This window comes from Plectropomus leopardus, chromosome 6 (assembly GCF_026936395.1).
Source record: "Plectropomus leopardus strain MGB_pleo_1.0 chromosome 6, ASM2693639v1, whole genome shotgun sequence".
Classification (NCBI taxonomy): domain Eukaryota; kingdom Metazoa; phylum Chordata; class Actinopteri; order Perciformes; family Serranidae; genus Plectropomus; species Plectropomus leopardus.
The window spans coordinates 38,225,680-38,252,090 of NC_142181.1; the positions used below are offsets into that span (position 1 = coordinate 38,225,680).

The 26,411-nt window shown below is 43.0% G+C and overlaps 1 protein-coding gene across 13 annotated transcripts in view; it reads left to right on the forward strand.

The window, feature by feature from the left end:
- Nucleotides 1–26,411, forward strand: part of myo18ab (myosin XVIIIA b) — a 219,690-nt gene that overhangs the window by 90,757 nt on the left and 102,522 nt on the right. For all 13 annotated transcript variants that reach the window (XM_088079413.1, XM_088079407.1, XM_088079408.1 and 10 more), the window contains 6 exons: nucleotides 1,900–2,041; nucleotides 2,151–2,310; nucleotides 3,422–3,608; nucleotides 5,787–5,994; nucleotides 7,545–7,654; nucleotides 13,296–13,361. In XM_088079413.1, coding sequence (XP_087935539.1) covers nucleotides 1,900–2,041; nucleotides 2,151–2,310; nucleotides 3,422–3,608; nucleotides 5,787–5,994; nucleotides 7,545–7,654; nucleotides 13,296–13,361 — 873 coding nt within the window. The remainder of the gene's footprint in view (nucleotides 1–1,899; nucleotides 2,042–2,150; nucleotides 2,311–3,421; nucleotides 3,609–5,786; nucleotides 5,995–7,544; nucleotides 7,655–13,295; nucleotides 13,362–26,411) is intronic.

The window sequence follows — 26,411 nt, forward strand, 5'->3', positions numbered from 1 at the left end:
ACCTCTTCGTTTTCTGCACAGAGGATGTGAAGAGACTGATGATGCACTTCCAAGGCTTGAAGTGCTCGTTAAAATTCTGCAGGTTGAATTATCAGTACAAAAGATAATCGTGTGTTAGAAAACAAGGTCAGTGGCACAGAAAGACGTAAGAAAATGGCAGCTTTCTGGGGTGCAGAGTGCTAACAAACATCCAAAGACCAGCCTTAAAATCCTATTGAAGACACTTTGCTTGTAATTTGTTCACAAGTGCAGTGGAGTGTTGTGAACTTGCTGCTTTCTTCTCCATAGAAACAGCAGCTACTACAACTGCTGTCTCCAGCTGTAGCCATGAGGTCATTCCCAGGAATCGCTGTCCTGTGTGTACAGTGGAATATTAAAGATTTGGCTGGAGGTGGTCTCTCAAACGCAAAAGACCTCCGTGTTTATTATCCAGGGATTAGACTACACAGTATCAGCCTTATAATGAACCTGAGAGCTCTGGGGCGCCAGGCAACAAAAATGACTGCTGGTCATGACATCAGTTGGTTTGCCTAATGTGTCCGAGTGGAAGATGCCCGGTGCTGCATCAGCACAAGAAGACGAGCATGTCTCTTGTCTAGTTTGACAACATTACAGTGTGTAATGTGAAATGAGGAGTGATGTTTTAAAAGCAACATTATAACACCTGGATACTCAAACTACTTTGCTTGAGGGCCAGTTTTGCAAAATGACAGAGGTAGGGGTCAACAGATTATTGGCCTGGCCGATTATTGGGGCCCATATTTAGCAATTAACTTATTATCTGTTTATAAGTTTTATTTTAATGATTGCCAATAAAATTAATGAATTAAAAAGTGCAAAGAAAGTGTCAGCATGGGAGGAACTTTAACTTTGTAAAACCTCAAGGAATTATTTTTATTTATTCATTTTAATTTAATTTTTCACTTGACTTTATAAAAGAAGTTCCTGGGAACTTGCTGTATATGATGATGAAAGTTTCAGTTTTGATTAAGCATGACAGATTTTCATTTTTATTGTGAATGCATATCGGTTCCAAAAATTGTTATCAGTCTCATTAACTACAAGTAATCTGTATTGGCATCAGCCATGAATAACTAATATCGGGCGACCCCTGGCCCAGTACATGTTTCTAGGATTTGAGGACATTTCTGGGATTTCAGTTTCTAGTTTTGAGGATTTTATGATATTTCTTGGATGTAAAGACGTTTCTTGGATTTTACAATGTTTATGGGATTTTAAGGTGTTTCTAGGATTTTAGAACATACAGACAGACACCAGGGGGTGGTCCATATTCAAAAGCTACACTTTGGGGGAGCTGTAATGTTGTCCATCTTTATATACAGTCTGTGGATTTGTCCCAAATGCAGCTAAAGCCAAATGACTGACTGCTTATACTGCAGGAACACCAACACACCCTGTCACGTTTTTCCTCAAGAAAGGAAAATCCAAAAAAGGAACTAAAGGAACTAAACTAAAGCAGCAAGGAACTAAAGCAACAAAAAAAAAAAAAGGGAAAGAAAGCAAATTGACTTTTGTAGACTGATGTGAAAAAAAAAAAAACAATTTTAAAAGGCGTGTGAGATAAACATGGATATTGATGGGAAGGATCTGGGTCCCACAGACTGCTTATGCAAAAGGCCCAGAATTTGGTGCTATGCCCTTGAACATAATGTTGACTTGTAGTAATTGTTCTAATATTTGTTCTTGTTGTTTGAGTAAAACTCATATTGGTGTATTACACTTTTTTCATGTGTTACATTTACTTTGTACCTGCACATTGCTTTATGATCTAAAGTTAGGAAAAAGATTTCTCTGCCTTGACCTCCGGATTTTTTTGAATCAAGGAAAAAGAAAGAAGAAAAAAAAAGTGGACATTTCTTAGTGTTGGTATCATCTTAGGTGCGCACTCTGGCCAGGACGGATGAGGCTCGAGGCCTCCTTTGGCTGATGGAGGAGGAGGCTGTTCAGCCCGGAGGTTCAGAGGAAACAATGCTTGAGAGACTCTTCAGTTACTACGGCTCTGCACAGGGAGAAAACAAAGGTGAGCTCTCAAATGTATCACTGCCTATTAAAGCAATCGACAACAGGTTTCTGGAGGTTGCAGGACCCACAGACAGCACAGATATTAATCCTGACATCATGTGTTGCAGAATCCAGCCTGCTACTGCGAGGAGAGAAGCCCCACCTCTTCCTGCTTGGCCACAGCCACGGGACGGACTGGGTGGAGTACAATGCTCAGGGCTGGCTCAGCCACGCCAAGCACAACCCTGCCGCCCAGAACGCTGCCACGCTGCTGCAGGACTCCCAGAAGTATGACCACTCACAGCAAACACACATGTGCAACATCCAGTTTATTGGAGCTGAGTCTGTGGGGATCAGTGATCTAAGCTGTGGGGTTTATATGCTGTACATCCATGTGTCCGACTGTGTTTTTCAAAAGTGTACCATTCTGTCTGTAATATCAATGCTTCCTTAATGAGAAGCAAAATCAAAAAGTGGTGTCAGTCACACAAACTGACTAGCTAGAGTAAATAAATTTTGTTGTGACCTAGAAAAATAAAGATGATAACAAATATAGTTTTTTGGACATTTTTCCCTAGCTTTTTAAAGAATAATTTTCCAATGTAGGATGTAAAAAGGCTATGTCCTTGCTGTAGCGGCTGGGGGGCACAACCTACAGCCCTTTGCTGCATGTCACCCCCCTCTCTCCCCCTTTCACGCCTAACCTGTCCTATCAGTAAAAGCAAAACACCCCGCAAAATAATTTAAAAAAATGAATAAATGATTACACATCATCCAATTTATCTTTTTTTGCTGATTATTTGGCAACAATAACACGTTTCATAAATTGAAGTTATTGCTGTAACTTGGCTCAAATTATGGCCGATGGCTGTGCAGTCCGCACCCGTCAGGTAGGGACATGTATCAGTGACCAGAGCTTGAGAGGGGAGAGTTGTATTAAATGGTCAGTGGGTGCAGCTCCAGAGAAAGCACCTCCCTTCTGCTGTTTATGCTTTCTGTTGTTCTTCATTTTAACATGTCTTTGCCCAAAAAATTGTCTGGACTGCAACAATGGTGCTTGCAGTCGTTATTGCTTAAAATTGTTTGTACAGTTATTATATTATTTTTTTTTAACTATTCCTTTACAAATTTAGAATTAACCTTTTGCTTAATAAATACATGATGTGTACTTGCAATTAGCAAGTAATCCAAATCAAATTTAGACCTCCAGCATCGACAGTCTGAGAGTGTAGAGTCTGAAGTGTTGCAGGGAGCATCCCACCAGCACACTGCTCCATATGCCACTAAAGCAGTCAGATTAGTTGCCTGTACATTGTTGTTTCAATAATATATGTTTCAATATGTGTCCTGTTAATCGTGTACATTCTTACAAATGCAATTCATCCTTCTGCCACCGCAGGAAGAACATCAGTGGGTTGTTCATGGGCCGGGCCAGCGGGGCCACAGTGTTGTCGGGCTCCATCGCCGGTCTGGAGGGCAGCTCCCAGCTGGCCCTGCGAAGAGCCACCAGCATGAGGAAAACCTTCACCACAGGAGTGGCTGCCGTCAAGAAGAAGAGTCTGTGTATCCAGGTCAAACTGCAAGTGGTGAGTGGAGGAGACAGGGGACAGACTCGTATTTCGGTCCTAAAAAAGCCTTTTTGTTCAGCTTTTTGGGGGTAGCAGTGAAAACCAATTACAAAATATGCTTTATCATTGTTTAAGTAATTTACTGTGAACACTTATTTTTGTTATATTTCAATTTCAGTGTAAAATGGCAAAATTATTTCAGAGTCAGTTAGTATAAATCCCAGTGTTAAGAGGGATGAAACTTACTTGGATTTGACTTGGGTTTTTCTGACATCTATCCTCTTACATTTTTACAAATTAGAGGCCATCATCGGGACATCATCCAATTGCACCAGTCCCCAAATTTCTTAGCTTAGTGGTGATGTTTTGGAAAACAAACTAGGTCATTCTTCATTTTTTGATAATTTTGGCTGTATTCATGCATATGGCAAGATTGTGTCTTTTTGTTAAATCTTGGAATTTCCAGCTCAGCTCCTACAGAAAGTCTAAAATACACCGTGTAAGCAAAATTGTTACGTTCATACTGTTAAGTGCAAAGAATGCTCCATTGAAACCCATTCAGACTGCATTTTTTTATCCCACAGCCAGCAAAGCATAAAAACATGCATTGTATTATTTCTTGGTGTCATTCTGGGCTTTTGCCTCTGAATTTGTCATTTTTGTTATTTTCCACCTAAAGACATAATTTTTACCATATTTGGCATTTGGAGAAAATACATGCCATTTCCATTTGGTGCACTGTCACAATCAATGTTGCTGTAAATCACTGACATATCCAGGGCCGGGATAATCCCAGAAAAGAAAAAGAAAAAAAATCTACTTTGCATGATGTATTTTAAAAATAATTATTTTTTCATCTTTTTTTCTTCATCTAAAAAACATAGTGGCATCTTGACAAAAACCTGGCATTTAAAGGGTTAAAATTCAGAAAATTAATGAATCATTGATACTTATGTTAAGGACCGATGCTGGTTAAAAAGAATAAACTCAATTAAAGTAGAAAAGCTAATACTTTTCTTTTACATACTAATGTAATATTTTTTTTTATCAATTTTTAAAAGTGTATTTTGTGTGCAGAGTGGTATGAGTGTGAGTGTGACCACTGCACAAAAATTATTAATTGTTAAAAATCACTGTTGCTGCTAATCATTGACATCCCAGGCTAATAATCAAAAAGTAATAATTTACTTAGCATGTAGTATAATGAAAATGATTAATTTTTTGTGAAACATAGTGGCATTGTGACAAAACCCTGGTATTTAGAGGGTTAAATTTTGGAAAATTGATGAATATTTGATATTTATGACCGATCCTCGTTAAAAAAACTCAATAAATGTATAACATGATATTAATGTTTAATAATTTTTAAAAGCTTTATTTTGAAAAGCGCATATTCTACACAGAGTGATATGAGTGTGTGTAATATTAAAGTTGGCCCTCAGGGTTCAGATTTCCACAATCCAAAAGTGTCTCCGTCTGTGCCAAAGAATATTTAAATGATTCGGATTTGTTCTCATATCAGCCAGTACCCCAGACTTTGATGCTGGAATCAGTGTTGGGAGAGAAAACCTTGAACTGATGCTTCCCTAACTCTTATCCAAAAAAAGGTCAAAACATACAGTGTCATTGCTTCGTAAAGGTAACAATATGCTGTATGTATAATAGGATATTTAAGTTTATAAATTGAGTATAGGCATTTGATTTGTATTCTACTAAGGACATCTTAATTGCATTTTTAAAGCCTTTGCACACCCATAGTCCACACACACAGGGGTTTTCTCCTCTCACAACGATGAGATGAATCTCCTCTCACAACAGTGTGAGAGTAAAAAAACTGCATTTTCTTTACTATTCTGTTGGTTTTGCTATACCTATAGTAAAGGAAAGGACAACTTACCCTTTTATATTTTTTGCAAGCACATGGAGCTTGGTGATTAAATAATTTCCGGCATAGCTCCACCAGACTTAAACCTGACTAGAGGTCTAAACAGCCAGAGTAATTGACAACACCTGTGTGGGTGTGCAGAGCCTTCACTCAGCTACTGTGGGTTGCATGTAGATGACTGGTTAGCAGTCTTGAACAGACTGCCGCACTGCAAGGAGAATCTGCGATTAAACTACGAGAAGGAACATGAACATGGCTGCACAGTGTATTTTTCTTTTAAGATGTCTGAGTTACCTCCTTTCTGTTTTTAGGATGCTCTGATTGATATGGTGCGTCGTTCCAGGGTTCACTTCGTCCACTGCCTGCTGCCCAAAGCAGAGGCAGTGGGTGGTGGAGGTGAGCCCCGAGTGACGCATGGAGAGAGCCCCGACTCAGGCCTTATGACTTTGGACGTGGGCCTCCTGAGAGCTCAACTCCGAGGATCCAAGCTGCTAGATGCACTACGCATCTACAGGCAAGGTAAGCGCACTTGCTGAAACCTTGGCAGCTATTTTCTCTCTATAATTTATTTTACATTAAATTTTAAATGAAGTCTGAGAAAATAATGATTTCATGGTGATGTCATCAGGGTTATATGACATGGGACCTTTGTTACAAACTATGCAGTTATACAGTTTAAAAGATGTGAACCTTTGCAGGGAGTCCACTCTACTCTAAGACTCTACTCTCTACTGGTGGAACAGGCAGCTGACACTGTGACACCTAATAGTGGGGGGAAAAGTTACAGGACAGCTGGTGGCCAGCAGGCAGAGAGAGACTGTGGGGAACAACAGCATGTTTTTAACATCTAACTTGGTGAATTACGAAATTATTTCTGCCAAACCAGAGCTGATAATTGTTGGAAAAGTGGACTTACTTACTAGATTACTAGCAAGAGTAAGCAGAACTGTTAAGGTGAGTTTTGAGTTCTGTCAAGTTTGAATGAAGTGTGTTTTATGAGTGCACATTTATACTGTCAAATACGTACCAGTGAAATTTTAGGTAGGTATTATGTGCCGCCCAAGACTAGTGTTCAACAATTGTTACACTGATGACACCTGGCTATATGTCTCATTTAATTCAGAAAGTCCACCATCAAGAACTGAATGCACTTTGTTCTCCTACAGTTGAACAGTGAAGTATTGTTTTCCATCTTTAGACAATGCCAGCTAAAACAGTCATGCAGAAACAGTTATTTTTTGTTTGTTCTTTTGCTTACCCCCTATTACAGGCAGCGCGAAAGAAGTCTAAGATTCTAAAATTCAGAAGTCAAACCAATGCTTCCCCAAAACAGATTTGAGAAAATTACCCACTCCTCCCCTTCCTCTCACCTCAACTAATGCTAATTATTTACTTACCCAAATGATGCAGATGGCTTGTGTTTCTGATCTTTCTTATCCTGCAACAAGATCTCACAAGTCCCATCTATTACTCCAATTTATGGCCTTATTTAATTTGTTTAAATTCTTTTATGTTTGACCATTTGATATGAAATACTTGTTGTATTTCATGGTGTTGGATTAATTTGTGGACACCCTTAAATCATTTTTTTGTTTTATGTTTTGTTTTATGTTTTGTTTTTTGTTTTAAGTTTAATGACTCACTATGCATTAGGGAAAGTCTGAATATTTAGACCTCTGCTTATTTCATTTTGGCCATTATGAATCTTAAAATGTATGAATGTACAATGCTAATTCAAAGTACTAGCCCTCTAGTTTAGTCATGTGATGTAAAAGTTAGTGTCCCAAGTTTTGAAGGGGTAGGGAAAGTTGTCCATGACTACAATATTCTCATGGAGACTATCAAACTTGATCTTAGCTGTACGGATTTATATGGCTTATAGCTTTCACATGAAATGGTCCAGTTTTCCTCAAACTTAACCTTAAACAGCCATTGCTGTTACCGTCAAAAGGAAAATAACAGTTGACCGCTGACAAATTGTTGGCTCTCCACTTGCTGCAGACGCTCCTCTAACCTTGGTGCTGGGTGTTTTTGTGCTTGCCCTCTGTGTGCTCCCTCCCTGCCTCCAGGATACCCAGACCACATGGTGTTCTCTGAGTTCCGCCGGCGTTTTGATGTCCTAGCACCACATCTGACCAAGAAGCATGGCCGCCACTACATTGTCACAGATGAGAAGAGGGTGAGTGTTTGGCAGGGTTAGACTGATACTTTGGAGTGTTATTGTGTGTGTATGGATGATGACTGCTGATATGATAGAAAGGAATGTGGTAAAACAGCATTACACACAGCTGATTTGGATAGTTGTCATAGCTAAGGATTTTTATAGAACATTTTTCTTTTTTTGTCAGCAATCAATGAAAAAACTTAAACTAACAATGTACTAGTCTGTCTATCAACCTTGCATGTGGCTCTCAGCCCAAAACCCACGGATTCCTATTGAAGACATATATCCTCAGTAGGAACCATACAAATATATATATTGTCAATTTTTAAATGCTCATTGATTTTCTAAAACAGCTTGTCACTGTAGCTTTTATCAGATGTTACTCAGACAAGATAAAATAGTGTGTTTGCCAGGGACTATTTTTAGCTGCGGATTAATCCACATTTGGCTATAGTGCGTATTTCTGGCAGCAGGACTGTGTATGTGGGATAGAATCAACACAAACCACACTGAATCAACACAAACCACACTGTATGTGAAGAAGCATGTCAGCCAGAGCATCATTAACAAATTCACTTGATTTCTTTTTAAAACATTGTAGGAAGGCAATGAGCAATGTAACAGGAAAAGGTGAAAAAAATTAGCAAGAAATTTGTGAAAAAAAATCACAAGAAAACTACCTGAAAAGGGGCAAAAAAAAGATGTGTTTCGGATGTTCCCCATTTCTTTGTATTGTAATATCTAAAAATCTCTCCTGAACTAATTTACAGGTCATTTTCTTGTCAACTTTTATATATCTTTTGTGATTTGGGGGACACCAACTTGCTCACAGCCTTTTTTCCTTTTTTAAAAAGAAATCAAACCAATCTTTTCAGATTTCACAGGTTTAAAAGATTGTAAAAGGCATCTGAAGGCAGCACAAGACTGTATCGGTAGAGAGGGAGGCAGAGGAAACCCTGATTTGAGGCCCTAGCTAAGTTCAGCCACATAAACCTGAACTTGAAGCTTTTGTTATGAGCATTTGGCTCCATTTAGCAGAAGACTTAACTATTGGCAACATTTTCTCTGTATTCCTGAAACACTTAGTCAGTATTTACGTGTTATTTAGTTTTTTGTCAGACTGTTTCTTTCGTCTCTCTTTTTGGCTTACCTTGCTGTGAAGGCACTTGATAATTTCATTTCATTTCATTTTATTTCTGTTTTATTTGAGAAGGGATAGTGCACATTTATCCATATTCAGACAAATGCAAATGCACCAGTTCCTCTGCTTTATGCTAAAAGGCATCCCTGAATAATAAAAAGAATACATGTACAATAATTGAAGACACACAACACTGAGGTAAAACATATACACGTTAAGCATTTACAATGAAGTTAAACAACATAAGCATGCCAATGCTGCAATAGCAACTTTCTCTGCAGTGTGAATCAGGCTTTCATAAAAGTTATGTGTGTGCATCTGCAGAACAGCGAAAAGCAACGCTCTCTCTCTGATATGAGCTCTGATTGGCCAAAGTCTCCTGTTATTAGATTTTCTAAAGCCTGAAACAGAGCCAGGAGGAGGTGCAGGAGTCTAGTTTTCTCTCAGACTGCTTAAAATATAATATGCTTAAAGTTTATCATGGGTTTTTTGCCTATTGATGTCAAAATAAAACTGCCTTACTTAAAAACAGCAACCGAAGGCATCAAAACTCAGCAGCAACAGTGTGTACTAGCAGTAGTCTGTTATTTTTCATGAAAAATGGTCAGATTTTTAGAGGCACGCCACCATTTTTACACATCAAGGTCAGCTACTGATACTTCCCAGCCTGTAAGACAGAGTGTCTTCTGTGTTGCTGGCGAAAATTTGTCCTACAATGATAAAAACAACCCTGATGATGTCATGAGGGTTTGGCTCACCCCAAATTTGGGAAGAATGTTGAAACTAATAAAGCCTGGAGACTCAGTCTTTTTCTCTCTGCCCTCCACATTCTAATCTCCCGGTGTGAACAGAATCCCTTTATTCTTCCTCTCCTCCCGCTCTCCTCTCTCCGCTGTCCTCTTCCTGTTCCAAGAGCGCTCTTGTGTGTAATTAATTATGATTGCGCAGGCTGGCAGCATACGGCTACTGTACTGATTAATTACCGGCAGTGGGAAGAGCTCTTTCTTTCCTCCTCTCTCTTCCTCCCCTCCCATTCCCTTGTCTCTTTTCACTGTTTTTCCTTGTCTCATTATCTTTCCATTCCTTTTGTATAGGAGGCAGAACAGTTTAGGAACATCCCCAAGCATATGATTAATGTCTTCTCTACATTCTGTTCAGGCAGTATATCGGAGCTTTGCACAAAGGCGTGATTAGCCTTTATGAGTGGGAGGTGAGGCTGCTGGAGCAGAAACATCTCTACATTAAGGCCTGTACCTGAAAGTCTTATATTTATAAATCTAAATTCCGATTGGCTGAATGCCTGCTGATTTGTGTGTGTCATTTAAATTTGGAGTAGGAAAAGAACATTGAAATGAATAGCTTTACTGTCAACAGAGGAGATTTAACTGGATTAATTAAGCAGATCAGTGAAATCAAGCTTACCACACCATAACACACTGGGAGTAAAGTGGCTCACAAGATTCCTTTAGGATGAGCTCAGAGAGGATAGCCCGCTCAGAAAAAATAAATAGTACACCGTCCTCTGGGGAGCCAGGAACGAACAGTGGAGAAGAAAGAAAGCAAGGAAGATGGATGAAAGGAGGCAGTCTGAGACGGAGAAGGGCGTATAATTGGAGAATAATATGAAAGAATTGGTTTTCACAGAAAGAGAAAGCGACAGAAAGAGAATATTGGTTTGCAAAGCCTGTCTGTTTTTGTTTTTTTTTTTCTTTATTGGCTGAACAAAAAACCCTGTCTGTCTGCTGCTGACAACCCAGTTCTGCCAGTTCTTCTTCATACGGCATGATGTAGCCATGATGTTAGCAGCCAGATGGCGTACCTGCCAAGAGCTTTTCAGACCAACCAAGCAAACAGCAGAGAGGAAATCTCTGTCAGGCTCCTGTCCATGAATGAACAGGACTGTACTGAATGAATATAAGTACACTGGAATGAGATGAATGTTTATATCTGTTTATTGTCAACACATTTCACGTGCTGACCCAAACCAACTGTGAAATCATCTGCTGACAAGCTCGATGTCGATCGACGTCTGTTTTCTTGTGCTGCTTTCAGATGACTTTTACAGTCTTTTAAACCCCTGAAACTTGAGAAAATTGGGTTGACTTCTTTTGAAAACATAGAAAAAAAGGCAATAAGCATCTTGGCAAGAAATTTCCTGCGAACTGCCAAATTTGTATAGAAGAAAAAGACCTGAAAATGAGCTCAGGGAGATTTTTAGATATTATTAAAAAAAATAGGGAAAAAAAACCAAATTCATAAACATTCTAACTACATACTTAAAAGTATGTTAAAGAAAAAAAAAAACAAGGGCTATATATAGAAATTTTCCTCTATTTTTTTTACATTTCTTTTTTGTTGCCTTTGTCAGGTAATTTTTTTCTTCTTTTTTTAAAAACTTATTTCTCACTAATTTTTTGGCTGTGTTCTGTTTAGTTGCTAATAGCCTTCTTCCCAAATCAAGTGAACTTGCTGAGGTTCATGTTTCATCGAGTAAAGAGGCTCAAACCTCCATGGAACCTGACATGGAAAGTTCCTAATGTATTAGCATGTCTTATTTTTATTTTCCTGGTTTTCAGTGCTGAGTTCCAGTGGTCTACATGCTTTGTAGGAAGGTCTTTTAGTAGTTGTGTAGAGTGCGGTACTCTCTGATTTTGTACTCCTACAAATGCAAGTGCCTGTCAATCTGACCAAAGCCCTGAGTCAGAGTGAGGTCTATCAACAAAGAACTCACGAGAGAAAGAGAGAGAAAAAAGAAAACTAAACCAAAAAAAGCCCCCAAAGTGGTACCTTGACTTTTATCTGTAGTCTGAGTCAAACCAAAAATGCTGAATCACTTCACTTCTGGTAATGCACCTCGATAGCATCTGTTGTGAGAATTGCTTGTCTGTTAAATGCTAACATTTTTAGAGTCCATTCCCCAATTTTGTACCGCAGGCTTTCTGTTAAATGACTCTGACATTACACACTGGTGGAGTGTCCCCTTTTAATGATGTTTGTGACCACCTGACTTTTCTTTAGTGGCACCATCAGGACAGCGTTTTCTCTTGAAGTCTGATGAACAGTAAAATGTACTGAGCATATTCATGCTTAACAGCACAAATCATTTCCTTGTCCAGACTCCAAGACTTTAGCTCTACAGTACTCTGTGCACAAAATATGTCAAAATCCCACTGACAGGTTGCCATGAATTTATCTTGAGGGTCAATTATGTCCTTAGATTAGAAGTGATCTATGTCCAGGGGTGCCAGGTGGATCAGTGGATAGAGTGGGCGATGTCCTTGTCTCAGCGGCCACAGCTTTGGTTCTGGCTCTGCTGCATGTCGCCCCCTCTTCCTTCCCCCTTTCATGCTGACATACTTTCCTATCTAATAAAGGCAAAATGCCCATAAAAAAATCTTTAAAACTTAAAAAAAAAAAAAAGAAGTGATCTGTGTTCATGTTGTAATGGGACATGGAAATGAAGAGTCTTAAAATATAATTCTGGATTATTTCAACATGTAATTAGTTGTGTTTATTATTTGCATTAGTAATATCACCACACTCACCAAGTTGATTGCTGAGATTCGGGAACACGATGACAGGATAACATGACAAGAGACAGAAGCAGTCAGAGGATTAAAGAGGTTTGAAACAAATCTTCATTTTGAAAAAGGGTGGAGTGTAAAATATTAGTGACACTTTAATCAGTTAAGCTTTTAATTTACAACCGGGTTTCAAAAGTTTACGTTTTCAGGCCCTCAAAATGCCGTTGTCCTATGAATGAAAGGCCAAACTAACAAAAGTTTAATGTTTCATGCAAGAACTGTTATTTTGCTGTGTTCGGGAGGTTTCCTGGGGACAGTGTTGGGTTGGGGTAGTGACTAGGTTCCTGACAGTAAGCAGCAGGTGTCCAAGAGAAATCTAAGAAAATTGCACACACAGTGCCAAAAAAGTGCAAATATAGTATCTAGTATAGTAAATATAGTATCATCTGGGGTTGGCTTTCACTTTTACGGGCAATATTGTTTACAAGCATAACATTATTAGCCTTACAATCTAAGAATAGCCAAATTCACCACTTTCCCATTGTGGACTGTTATCTACTGCAACATCAAAAGGCCCTTTGTGGAAAATAAAGATTAGTGTTTTTCCTCTTTAAAGCCCATTTTTCACATATAGTATTCAGATATTGTGATTCTTAATCCTTAAAACCCTCTTGACTTGAAACACAACATTCAAACAGTTCACAGTTTGTCTTCTAAAGGTTTAGTCGGCTCGATGGATAAAACCTGACAGTAGAGGGACCTGAGAAACTCCTCCGTCTCACTTGTTTTATCTCTCGAGGCATATCGGGGGCAGGTGTGTGTGTGTGTTTGTGTTTTCTGGTGTCAACGGGGAATGCTGTTTGTAGCTATAACACCAAACTAGCATCCTTTGGGCACCTGGATCATGTGATCACTTAGAGGAAAGGCTCTGAACAAAGCAGGGCTGTTTTTGTTTATCTGCCTGCTGACTGTTTGTTCTGCTGGTTTCCAGGCAGTGGAGGAGCTGCTGGAGTCGTTGGAGCTGGAGAAGAGCAGCTACCACATGGGGCTGAGCAGGGTGAGTGCAGTCACACACATGCACATGCACACTCTTCATCTTATTATCCATCGAGAAACGTTACTATAATGCTGTGACTTCTCAGGGCCTTTATTAACCTTATTCACTCCAGAGAGAAGTCTTTATTTGTAATAGGCGTGTATTGGAGAAAGAAATCTCCTTTCTTCCTGTGCTGGTGGGCATTTGGTTTCCTGGTTATGCTCTTTGCTGCTGTCAAAAACTCAACACCTTCTTCACAATGTGAATTCATGGTAAATCAATTGTATCTACTTTGCCAATTTTACGTAGTGGGTTAAGATATTTCCTGCACAGACATATCTTAAAGAGTATAATACTGCACTTTCCTATGAAAGGAAGTGTGAAGGAACTGTTGAGATTCAGTGGAGTTTGATTGGAAATATTTTGTGGTTAAAAAAAAAGAGTCACAGTCAGCATGTTTATAAGCACAGTTTAATGGAGCTACAGTAATAGCTCCATTAGGCCATTTAATTACACTACTGTCCTTGTCTCAGTATACAAGGACTGGGAGAAAATCCATTTATTGACAGAAATATGTCTGTGGAGATTTGCACCTTTCAGCTAGTTGCTATTGGACCTTCTTCAGGTTGACCTTCACCTCACATACCAAACAAATTAGCAAGTGGCAAACAGGTTGCATGTTGAACGGTGAAAACATGGATAACGTTTCAGCGCTGTACATTGCTTACACACTCTACACTTTGCTTGGTAGCTTCGTCCTGTTTTGTTTCCTTCCCTTCATTTGCTTTTGGTTTTCTTTTGGCTTTCTTCTACAAATTGAAGCTGTTGGACTTGTGGGTCGAAGCTCAGCGCGGGGACTAAGGAGCATGTGCATATTTGCATATACAAGAAGGAGTATATCAACTCCAAATTGCATTATGTAGGTGTGGTTTTCCAACTTGGAGAAATTCGACTAAGTGCGATTTCATTCACATGAAAATGTTTACATGTATTTTTAAAGTCTACCTTTAGTTGCACTAACATAGTAATTTTGCTTTTTCTAACATCATGTTGAAGTAGTTATGTAGCCCTTTACTGACAAAGGTCACTGGTGACTTTTGTGATAAGCTTTGAGGGATGTCGTACACTGTAAAGCCCTCTGAGGCAAACCATGTTTTGTGATAATGGGCTCTATAAATAAAACTGACTTGACTTGACTTGACTTTTAATGTGAAACATGCAGGAAGTGTTGAGTACAGTCTGAAAGTCTTAAACTCGCAGAATGCGGTGCTCTGGATAGCCAAACGGTACATTCCACCAGCACTCCAAATTTACCAACAGTCCAGTTTGTGCCAGAGTGCGCTCCAGCACTTAGAGTGAGTGTTTGTAAACACACCCTATTGAAAGGAGCATTCAGGGATTTCAGATTGGCATGTTAAATTAATATCAACTGACAGCTGACTTTGAATTTTCAATTGTCTTTTTCCATATTACGTAATATGGACTGTAGATAACCATGGCCAAATCAACCCAGCTTCAGAAAACTTTGAAAAAACTCATATGACAATATTTCAAATTTGGACTGAGACTATATCTGCTGATTTTTTTTAATGTTTTTTTATGCATATAAGACCCTATATTACATATTAAGAAAGTTTTGGGTGATTTGGGTTCCCAGAGGCTTTCAGACCCTTGACCAGTGAAGACCGTGAGATACCAATTGATACCAACATTGTTAATCTATTAGCTCACAAGCCTTGTTAAGAGTGGTGATCAAATCTCAGACATTTTACAGTCATATAAACAAAACATTTATTTTGGACCTGACACAATTTTTAAATGATTATTTAACAGTCAAGCTAATTTTTATACATCTTTCTAAAGGCTCTTTGGATATATATATATATATATATATATATATTCTTTTAAATCATCTCTCTCTAACCAAAGTTATTAATAAGGCCTTTAAACAGACAATTAGATTTTTGTTGTCTATATACCTACCTTTCTAGCTAAGGGTGTGCTGGGCATGGAGGAGTCGGAGCTGTTTTGTTCCTCTGCAGCGACGAGTCTTCACACTTCCATTCTCACCTTCAGTAGTCCTGGAGTGTTTTGTTTTTAATCTTATTCTTTTCATGGGGAGGAGCTGATGGTTGTGGCTCTCTCAGTCTGTGACCCTTGCCAAGCAGCAGTCAGACTCTGCCAGACTCCAACTCTTTGAGATAAAAAAAAACAGCTAATCACAGGGAAAAAGACAGGCTGATGGTTTTGTTAATTAGATCTGCGAATGTCGTTGGAATAAAGAGCAGTGAGCGCCTTGAGCTGTCAATTAGAGCAGCTTCTTGGCAGATATTTCAGGGAGTTTAACCTTGCCTAGTGTTGGTGCGTGTCAGCCTATACTTGGGCCGCTACTTCTCCCAAGTTCAGCAGAAGTTTCAAATCAGAACTTTTTGTGTTCTCTAGTGTTCATATTACTAATATTACGAATTCGACTTGTTTCACATTATTTTTACTGGCAGATGAGACATGCTCAGGTCCAGCCAACCCACATGGAAGGCAATGTGCCACCAACCCACACACTGGGCCACTTACTCCATCTAATTATACTGTGTACCTCATGCAGTGTGGGAATCATGTTGAATGATGAATAAATGAGCTGCATTAAGTGGAGAATACCATATGATTAATGTACGGTTTTATCAAATTAACTACGTTGATCTGCTACATCCCACACACGGGGTGTTCTCGACTGGTGAAACAGTGTCACACTCAGCAACGACACTCAATCTCTGTCTCCTTTAAGTGTTTATTTCTTCTCCTCAGCAACTCCGCACATGCTTGCACTTAAACAGTGATTGTGCCGTCGGTAGGTAATCAACTGGAAAACATAAGATATAACAAAATCACTACTTTACTGGCACAGACATATTTATGATATTAACACCAGTTACAAACACTTTGTACACATTTCCTCACCAGCTCAGCTTCACCAGTCAAAGCGAGGCTGTACGTAAGAATAATCACCGGGAGAGAAAAAAAAATACAAGGTGGACTGCTGCCGCTAGAGGGCGCTACGAACTCACAACAAAATAAAATAGTAGAACAAAATAACATGCCTGAAAAATGGGAGAACTTCACACACCTCCCACTTGGGCTACTAGTCTCTGACCAAGTAGGCCACAACAACAATTATCAAAGCAACAATGCAATACACAAAACATGTGCAACTTCCAAGTGACACAATAAAGACACAACAAGATCGTCCAATGACACAGATTTGGTCTGAGTCCTGAATTCAAGTGTCCACTGTCCAGGCACTTAGGGGTGTAAGTGGCCTACTGCTCCTCTACTGGTAGCAACACCACCAGTCGTCTGACATCCCTGTGTAGTATGGTGGAAGGACATGGCTCCTTGTCCTTCCTGGCTTGGGACAGACTGATTGGAAGGCTATGACAAATCCTCACTTTGACGTCTCGGACAACACCCTTATCATCTGGACACGCCTCCTCGACACGACCCAGCCTAAATCGACCCCGGAGGCGTTTTTGGTCTACAACCCATACCAGGTCTCAACAACAGAAACATTCGGGCTAGGGCATGCCACTTTTGCCGGACAAACAGGTGAGAGCCCTGCCAACTGGCTCAACGTCTCCAAAACTTATCCACTTCCACCTGGACTGCTGCAGAGCGACTGAGCAGGTAGGTAGGGAATTCGAAACCCTGGGTGTCACCCCTGGGCCCTGTCCGACCCAACAGCAACGAGTTCGGTGTCACAACGTCTACTGTCTCCTCCTGGACCTGAGCTCTGGCACTGATTGGTCTCTCATTGGAAAGGTTGGCAGCCAGGTAGAGGAGGGTCTGAAACTCCAGGGTGGTCAAGTCACCCTCCTCACCAACACTGCCCAATGACCTCTTCAACACGCGGACAGCCGCCTCCGCTGCCCCATTCCGGTGTGGTGAGTCTGCCGGACTGAACTCCCATACCCAATCAGTTCCAGCCACAACCGCTCTCCTTTGGACCTCCTCTTTGTCGATACCTGCCAGGAAACCGTAGAGTTCCTCCAGCGCAGGTCTGGCCCCCACGAAGTTGGTGCCCTGGTCGGACCAGAGCTTTCTGGGATGACCCCTTAGGGCAGTGAATCGCTGATAAGTTTTGAAAGCCCTCAGTTGATAGGTCTTCAGCAAATCCGCGTGGATCGCTCTTGAGGCCATACAACTAAAGACCACGCCCCAGGCCTTCTTCTTCGTGCGCCGTCTCACGGCGTCCCTGACTAATGTATGGACCAAACAGGTCAAGCGTTGTGTACTCCAAAGGGGCTGCTGGACTGGAATGCATTACAGAAGGGAGATCGCCCATTACTTGTGAGCATAGCTTGGCTCTGCACTTCCGACAATGTACACACAAGTCAATGACTTTGCGAGCGACTCTAGGGCCTTGCACCACCCAGGCTCTTTTCCTCATTCGAAGGAGGGTACCGGCAATACCCTCATGGTTGTACGGTGGGCTTCTTCAGCAAGGAGGATACTGATCCGCTCCTTGTAAGGGATCAATGGGACCCCAAGTTTCTCCTTATCAATAGACTGGACCCGACCGTGACATAACAAGAGGCCTGTTGACTTGTCCTGGTTCACGACCAGGCGGTTGAGCGTTGCTGTGGGGAAGATCACGCCTGCCTGGGCAGCGAGACATAAGTCCAGGAATGCCGCCTCTCGCTCCTGGACTGTGAGTACTGCCTCCCACTGTTCCCGCTCGCCGGTTCGATCTCTGCCGAGTAACTTCAGGGAGTGCACCGCTCTGCGGGCGTATCCACAGCCCCACAGAGTCTGGTTAGTGTAGTAAACCTCGAAAGATCCATTTGACTTACAAGAGCTGACCCCCAAAACCTCTTCGTACCGGAGGCACCAGGTGTCATTGAAGAGAACCCTGCAGCTGCATCTGAGGATCCCTATCCTCGACTGAAGAAAGGCGATGTGGTTGCCTCGTCTCTGACCATGGCATTGACACCAATAGGACCATCTGGAGCAGACAATTTCTTGGCCTGGGCTCTTGTGGTGATGGCAGTCAAAGCCTTCCTTTGGAGCTTGCTCACAACCTCCCTGGTACCAGAGGCTACCTCTGCCGCAGACTTCATGGGCCACTCCTCCACTGTTTTGGACAGAAACCCAGGACCTCTCTGCCACTGGGAGTCACAAGCATGCTGATCAGGGGACACCCTCTAGTGACCAGGTCAGCCACATTATACTGACGAGGACCCACCACCAATCTGTCACAGGCCCGGCTTTCTGTATTACTAACACGATTAGCGAGATTTGGAACCCATAACTTTCCCGGCTGGATGGCTCCTAGCACAGTTTGGCTGTCGGCGTGGTACCACCTACCCACTTCCAACTTCGCCCATGTTTCTGCATGTATCCCTTCAGCCGGGCAGCAAAGGCGGCTCCGCCAGATCTCCGCTTTAACTGCATCACCCTTCTGGTCCAAGGGGTCAATTTAGCCTTTGACTCCACGAGCAGGTTACTAACGCCCCATGTAGTCTCCCAGCGCAGATGAGAACTGCCCCATAAGAGTCGCAGCTCCCATCGGAGAATGTTATCCCCAGGGTTTACCCTGCCAGCGAAGGTGTAATACTCCTGGGGAAAGTGATGGTACTCAGCGGGCATACTCCTTGAAGAGCTTCGATCGCCCTCCCCGCAGCTCACTGGACAGTGGCTTGTCCCATGTATCCTTGGTCAATGTCCCAGCTTCTTGAAAGGCCCTCCTGGCCGAGGATGGCGCCCTTCTGTTTCAGGCGTCGCCAGAATAAGGGGTCGTACAACCCGGCTACCTGGCTCAATAACATGCGACGGGTAAGGGGATCTGGGGTCTTCTCCTCTATCTCCTCCACAGCGAGGTTGAGCTCTGTGCGCATCTTTTTCTTCCTTGTGGAGAAATTAATGGCCACCATGAGGAAAAGTTTGTCCTCCCCGACATGGTAACCCACTCCCAGGGCTTTATTGTCCTCGTCCGTAATTGATTGGGCAACACAATAGTCTCGGATTGGTGGGAGCACCACCTTGCCTCCCACTTTGGCCAGATGCACCCATGGCTTGAGGTGAAATCCCCGGCTGTGAGAATAACTTGACCCCTTCAGGATCTCACTCCAGTCTTTGGGGGTCATTGTGGACACAAGAATGTAATCCACATATAGGCGTTGTCTACAATGACATGTCTTTCTTCCACTTTGTCTGTGAACTGTGGTAAGTAGGCAGTCTCCCGCATTGCCACCTGGGCGATGCAGCCAGCCGGCTTATCGCCCATGTTCACCCGCACCACGGCGTAGTCCTCAATGTCATCGGCTGAGAATCTCTCCACAGGAAGCGATGGACATGCAGCTCCTGATCCTCAACCACACCGGTTGTACATTTTTGACCGTCGCCAATTGCCGCATGTTTACCTTCCGGAAGCGGAGCAGGACCGCCCGGATGGGGTTCAAGACGTCTGGGCCCTTCAGCAGGATGCCATTAAGGCTAACGCCCTTGAATTCCCGGCTGCTATCCCAGACTAGTCTCACTGGGGTGGAGACAGAGTGTGGGTTGGGGGCTGTTAGGTGGTTCACCCACCATACAGCTCCGCTCCAACTGTCCATCACAGCCCTGGAAAGCTTGATTTAGGCCCCCTGGCTATCATGTCACGCACCTGCCTTGCGTAAAGCCTCCTTCCTCCGGATCTCGATCAAAGGCGCCTCTCTGATTTTAGAAACGGCTTTGACAGCCATGCGGTTGTTAGGCAGGGTAGCAGGGTTCTCCTTCCAGGGGTACCTGGCGTCCCAGTGGGGCTTGTCACTGTGGTGGTCGCTTAACTTGAAGGTCAGTCCTCCCCTGATGATCTCTAACTCTCTTTCATCTGCGAGTGACATCTCCTTCCCCCCAGGGGCGCACTTTCCACAGCGACACCCACCACACACCGGGTCGCAGGCGGCACCAATGCTGTCCCACTGCAGCCACTTGACAATCTCGGCATTACTGCGCAGCTGTGGTTCGACTTCCATGCAGCTCTTTAGCTGGGGGCAGTAATGGTGAGAACCTCGACCCTCCCTGACTCCGCCCTCATGGAGCATGCAAAGTGGGTCGAAGAGTGGCGTGCGGTCACCTCAATGTCCTCAAAAAGATCCGGATGTACTCCACTGACGGTCTTTCCGAGTGGACCGTCCCACAACACCAGATCGCCGCACCTCATCATCTGCTGGGGTGCAAGACGGCCCTCCCGGGTACTGATAAGTAGCTCAACCTTCTCCGGGCGGGTCAGCTCCCCCGGTTTGACAACACCTGGGAAGAACTTCTCAGGCACTCTGAGTCCACTGCATGGTCTCTCTGGCAATCTCCTCCAGTCCATGTAGAGCAACTCATGGAGTCGCCATGTCCCCTTTTAGCTACCTTGATGCTCACACAGTACCTCTTAGACTCAACCTTCACCTCCATACCACCCACACCATATACGACCAGTGTGACTGGCTCACCAGGCAATCCAAGCCTTTCTGCTGCTTGGTGAGTGATATAGTTAGTATCGGAGGCTAAATCGATAAGTGCACCGACCCAGTCCCCCCTCTTGGTCGTGACCTCCACCAACATCATGAGAACCGGGTGCTCCTTTGGTCACTCTCATCCACCAGATCTTTGCCAGCACTTACTGTTGAAGACACCTTGTTTGTGCAGGCTTCACAGAACAACCTCCAGCTGCTCCGGGGGTCAGACCTAGAGTTGCAAACACAGCCTCTTGTTCTTCTCGGGACCCGGGTCCTCTCCTCTTTGCCCCCTTGGTCTCCCCCCTGGTGGTGTCCTTTTTAGCTGGTGACTTGAGGCACAGGAAGAAGTGGTGATCTGGAGGGGTGTCACCTCTTTGACAGTCCTCATTGCGACACAAGAAGTTTTCATTGCACGGACTGTCTTTCCCATGGAGCTCCAGGCACCTGGAGCAGGCTTTTGTCTTTTTAACTTGGGCTCTCCGCTCTGTGGGCTGGACTTCTTAAATGTCTTACAGCGGTACAAGCGTCCAGTGTGCCCTCTTCACCACACATACTACAAGGCTCTCATGATGATTCTCCTCTCGAATCACTTGCCGTGGCCCTGGTAAATTAACGCCTCTCCTGCTTCCGGTCCCCCAGTCTTTCCTTTGTCTTTTCACGGGGACTCGGTTCACCTGCCCTGGCAGGGTTAGGTCGTCTGGTGATCTGTAACTGCTCTAGTTGCACCAGAACCGTCTTCTGATCTCTCAGGAACTGCCAGAGTTTGTCAAACCCGATTCACGAGGGTTAGCGTTGCTGGCTTGTTTTGCAGTACAACAGCCACCTTTCTTTCATACTGTCTGGTAACTTACTTTCAAGTGACGGATCACCAGCTAGTTTTTATGGCGTCCTCACAACCTAAGTCTATGAGGTCCAACAGCGCCCTTTCCACCACTTGGATCATCTGTAATGCCTCCCTTGGCTGGTTGTTGCGCACGGCTGGAAAATCCTGTAGCTCCAGTACGATGTCGTCCGCTATTTGCGACATGTCCCCATAACAGTCCTCCAGAACCCGGAAGACCTCCTCCATGATGCAGCAATGAGACAGCCTGTGTTGGCGTTCACTGCATCACTGATGCTGTCCAGCAGGTGAAAGAGCCGACACTCCGGGGAGCCTGTGGGTTCAGCTAATGCCTGAAGGGTCCCCCAGTTACTCTTCCATCGCCAATAGCTTCTCCTGTCCCCAGAGAACTTTGGCAGGCTTAAGGGTGCAAGCGCCAATCCTGGGCCCGACTAACCCCTGCGAGATGGTAGACACGCTCCGCCCTGCGCCAACACTATCTGGTAGCATAGTGCGCGCTCCTCGCTGCTGCTGTGGGGTACTGGAGAAGCTGGGGCCAAACGTTGGGTTCATAGACCACAGCGGGGGATGTCGTTGTGGTGTCACTTGGGGAGATGCCGACGGGGCGCCCGTGCCTTGTGCCCGATCAGGGCGGTCCACATTACTATCCAGTGCATTGCTAGTCACTGGAGTGGTTGGAGTTGATGACCCGGGTCTGCACCTGCACTTTGCACGCCGTCATCATGTGCCATGCCACCGACACCCCCCCCAAATGAAGGTCCACTTGCCCCATCAGCTGTGGTTGTTCCTCCATCATCCACACTGCCTTTACTGTCACTCCACCGTTAACATCACCCTCTTTCTCTTGACAACTTGACAGGACACCAAAGGTGCCATGCATTGATCTTGTGCGCATGTAGTTAGTCAGTATAACTATAGTCACACTTTTCCTCTCCCTGCAGTCTTTAAGAAAGGTTCGTATGATATCCACCTGCTTTTCCGGGACATAGCGCTCCCAGCCCTGCACAAACTCCTCTAGTGCTTCGACTCTGCTCTCAAGTGCTGTGTGCACCAAATCATACTGTTCATCGGTTATGTGACCCGGCTGGAGTGCTTCAGCCTGATCAAACACGTCCTTAAGGCTGACTGTCAGGCCACCAAATTGACCTGATGCATAGCGGGACCACAATGTATCTTTTACCCTCATTTCTGTGTCCTGATACTTTGTCCGCAATCATGCAAGCCTTTTCTTGACATCAGCCACACATCTGTGTCGAATCCACTTGCATCCTCTTCTTCCATTTCAGCAATGTAATCAAACCTGCTATTACAGATCTCTTCATAGCTGCCCTTGCGCGCTCTCAATTCACGTTTGAGGTGTTCAGTTAGAAAGTCTATGTTAAAAGTCAATGGCATTTGCTATCCTATTAAAAACCCCTTGTGCATAGGATCGCTTTTTCTTTAACTCTCCACAGTCCACCATTCTTCCCTTTTGGCCCCTCCTTTGTTGTACTCGTTGTTTGTTTTGACGCCGTACTTCCAATTAACAGCAGCTAGCAGCGAGCTAACGGCTAACTCATGACTTCGCTAACGTGCTAACACAGTAAATTTGCGGCGATCGGCTTATCCTATGCCGTCGCTTAAACAATCCTGATACAGTCACTCAAGCACAGTCACAGACCACACGATATCCGTTCCCGAGGGCTTGATCCGGGTCCGAAACTCCGTCAATCGGCCGGGAAGCTCCGCCGGGGTCTCGTTTCTACGTTAGCCTCCTGTAGCCTTCCGTTGTTGACACTGTCCGACCTCCGGCTTCTCCGTCCGCAGGGGCTGGCTTAGTGTTGATTACTGTACGGTTTTATCAAATTAACTACGTTGATCTGATACATCCCACCGCACGGGGTGTTCTCGACTGGTGAAACAGTGTCACACTCAGCAACGACACTCAATCTCTGTCTCCTTTAAGTGTTTATTTCTTCTCCTCAGCAACTCTGCACATGCTTGCACTTAAACAGTGATTGTGCCGTCGGTAGGTAATCAACTGGAAAACATAAGATATAACAAAATCACTACTTTACTGGCACAGACATATTTATGATATTAACACCAGTTACAAACACTTTGTACACATTTCCTCACCAGCTCAGCTTCACCAGTCAAAACGAGGCACAGCACGTAAGAATAATCACCGGGAGAGAAAAAAAATACAAGGTGGACTGCTGCCGCTAGAGGGCGCTACGAACTCACAACAAAATAAAATAGTAGAACAAAATAACATGCCTGAAAAATGGGAGAACTTCACACAATTAATATACTAACATAGTGTTAAGTGATATTGCATCAGTCTTGGACAATAGGCACCTGCCAAGCTGAGCCGGGCAGCAGAAGCCACATACTGTATATACTTATTCAGATGGTTAAAAAGTCGACAATATGAAAATTATATACCTTCAGCTCAGGATGTAAATACCAGTTTCACCAGAATACAATGTCATATTAATTCTTTGGATGGAGAATGATACCATATCTGGCATTATCAAAGTCTGCCATGATATAATTTTATTTTAAATAGATTCAGGGGCCTGTGATCAATATCAGATGACATCATAGGCCCCTTGAACACAATCTGTTACCGAAGAAGCTTCCCCCCTTTCAGCTGCAGCGTTTGCCGTAGGTACTTCAGAAATAAGCAGTGGTGGAGGAACTATTAGATCCTCTATTGCAGAAAAAGTCAGAGGCAGCCCTCCCTATACACTCTGTATGCAACCTGCGTAGGGCCCCAGGAGGTGAGCGAGGGCCCCACCTCTCCCTCCTGCCAGAGTATGAAGCGTCACCTGATGGAAACATGTCACTTTGAGAAAAACTCCCATTTATTGCAAAAAGTTTTTCCGCTCGCATGGAGTGGTATTTTAGGCGATTTGAAAAAGCCATATTTGGCAAAACTGCAATGTAAACACTTTTTTTTTTTTTGATTTTCTAGGTCACATGATGCTATGGCTATATGCTTGTCAGTAGGAACTGGCACCCTTATGATGCAGCAGGAGCTATAAGAGAAGTTATTGCATCGGATATTTCTTAAAAGTTGAGTGGATCAGCTGGAAGTTGTGAATCCACAATTTCTCTTTGAAATTATAGGCTATCGTCTCCCAGAAATCCTTCATATGTGGGCGCTTCTATTATCGTTTGCATATCACGCTTACATCGTCGAAACATTAACGGTAGTGCAGTGGCTGCAATAGAAATAAACCTGCTGATGTTTTGTATCCCTCAGTTTTACTGTGGGAAAGTTTTCCTCCAAAATAAAAGTGTCATCCATAACACATGAAGTGAGGACTGTGCAGGTGGCTGCGTCTCCTCCAGGCTGGCAGATGACCCCCCTTTCACTGCCAAACTGCCCCTGCGATTCACTGCCAACTTGTATGTGGCTCTCTGCCTGATATCATTAAACCATCCCTGCACTGACAAATAGGTCTCCGAGGAGCACAGCAGTTCATGTTAGCCAGATGTGTTGTCTCCTCCAAGGCTGGTTTGACATCATCTGCCTACAGCACTCATTTGTTCTTCACCAACTGTAATGTATACAACAACAGCAGCCTCATTACTAAGGCTGGGACTCATCAGACATTTTTAGGTGTTAAAGTACAATACCTCAGTTTCCATACTGATGATTCTTTCTTGAGAAAATATATAAAAATTCTTTACCAAATGTATTTTTGGCACCAAGTCAGAGAAGCAGATGTTCTCATATGATAAATGAAGCAATCTAAGAATAAAAGGAAAATAAAAAAAAGCCACAATTTTCATTTAAATCAGGTACTTTACCACAAAGCAAGATTAGTGTCTTTGCAAGGAATGTTTCTGTCTAAAGCCAGAGTTTTTGATCCCACAAAGGTAGCTCTCTTTTAACCTGGCTAGATCGCCATGGTATCTTATGTGACAAACTTAACATGGTCTGAAGCAGGTGCCAGTTTTGGCTCTAAATTGCTAAAAATACCTTTCACAGCTCCGTTGAGTAGCATGTTTCTATAACCAGTAACAAATAAGTATATATTAAGTATAATATATAATAAAAGTTGATTGATTAAAATCTGCTGCATCAAGTTTAAGAGCTGCAGAATGTGCAGCTGACACATTAGAAATAACTGAGTGATAAAATAGGTTATATAAACTCACCCACACAATTAGCCGTTCTCTGCCGTCATCCAAGACATACCCAAAGTAAATTGAGAGCTGTTCTTGTTTCATTTTTTGTTTCTTTTTTCTTTTTTGTTTGAGCAAACTATTATTGCGACTAACGCGTATTTCTGTCGAAATATACAATAACACAAAAATAGCAGTAAGACGTCGAGACACAAACAGAAAAAACAAATAGGAATAGTAAAACAAACTATTGCCCCTCCCCCCTCCACTACAGGTCCGTTTGTTAAAGAAAAAAAAAAAAAAACGACACGGCAATTCACAATTCAAAATAAAGCTTATTTTTGTCGAAATATACAGTAATACACACACGCAAACACACACACATATACATATAATATAATAAAATACTCACTTGTCAAGGGTGATAATCCTCTCCATCCATGAATAGCTCCTCCTGTCCTGAGAAAACTTTGTTTTAGCAGTACTTTTGGCCATATTCACTCTTTTTTCTCTCCAAAACAAACTTAAAACATATGTGCTCTGACAATGACACACGAAACGCACCGGCGCGCACCAGCTGACTGTCTTTTACGCAGGGGATTACCCCTTTTCTACTGAGACCATGAACCA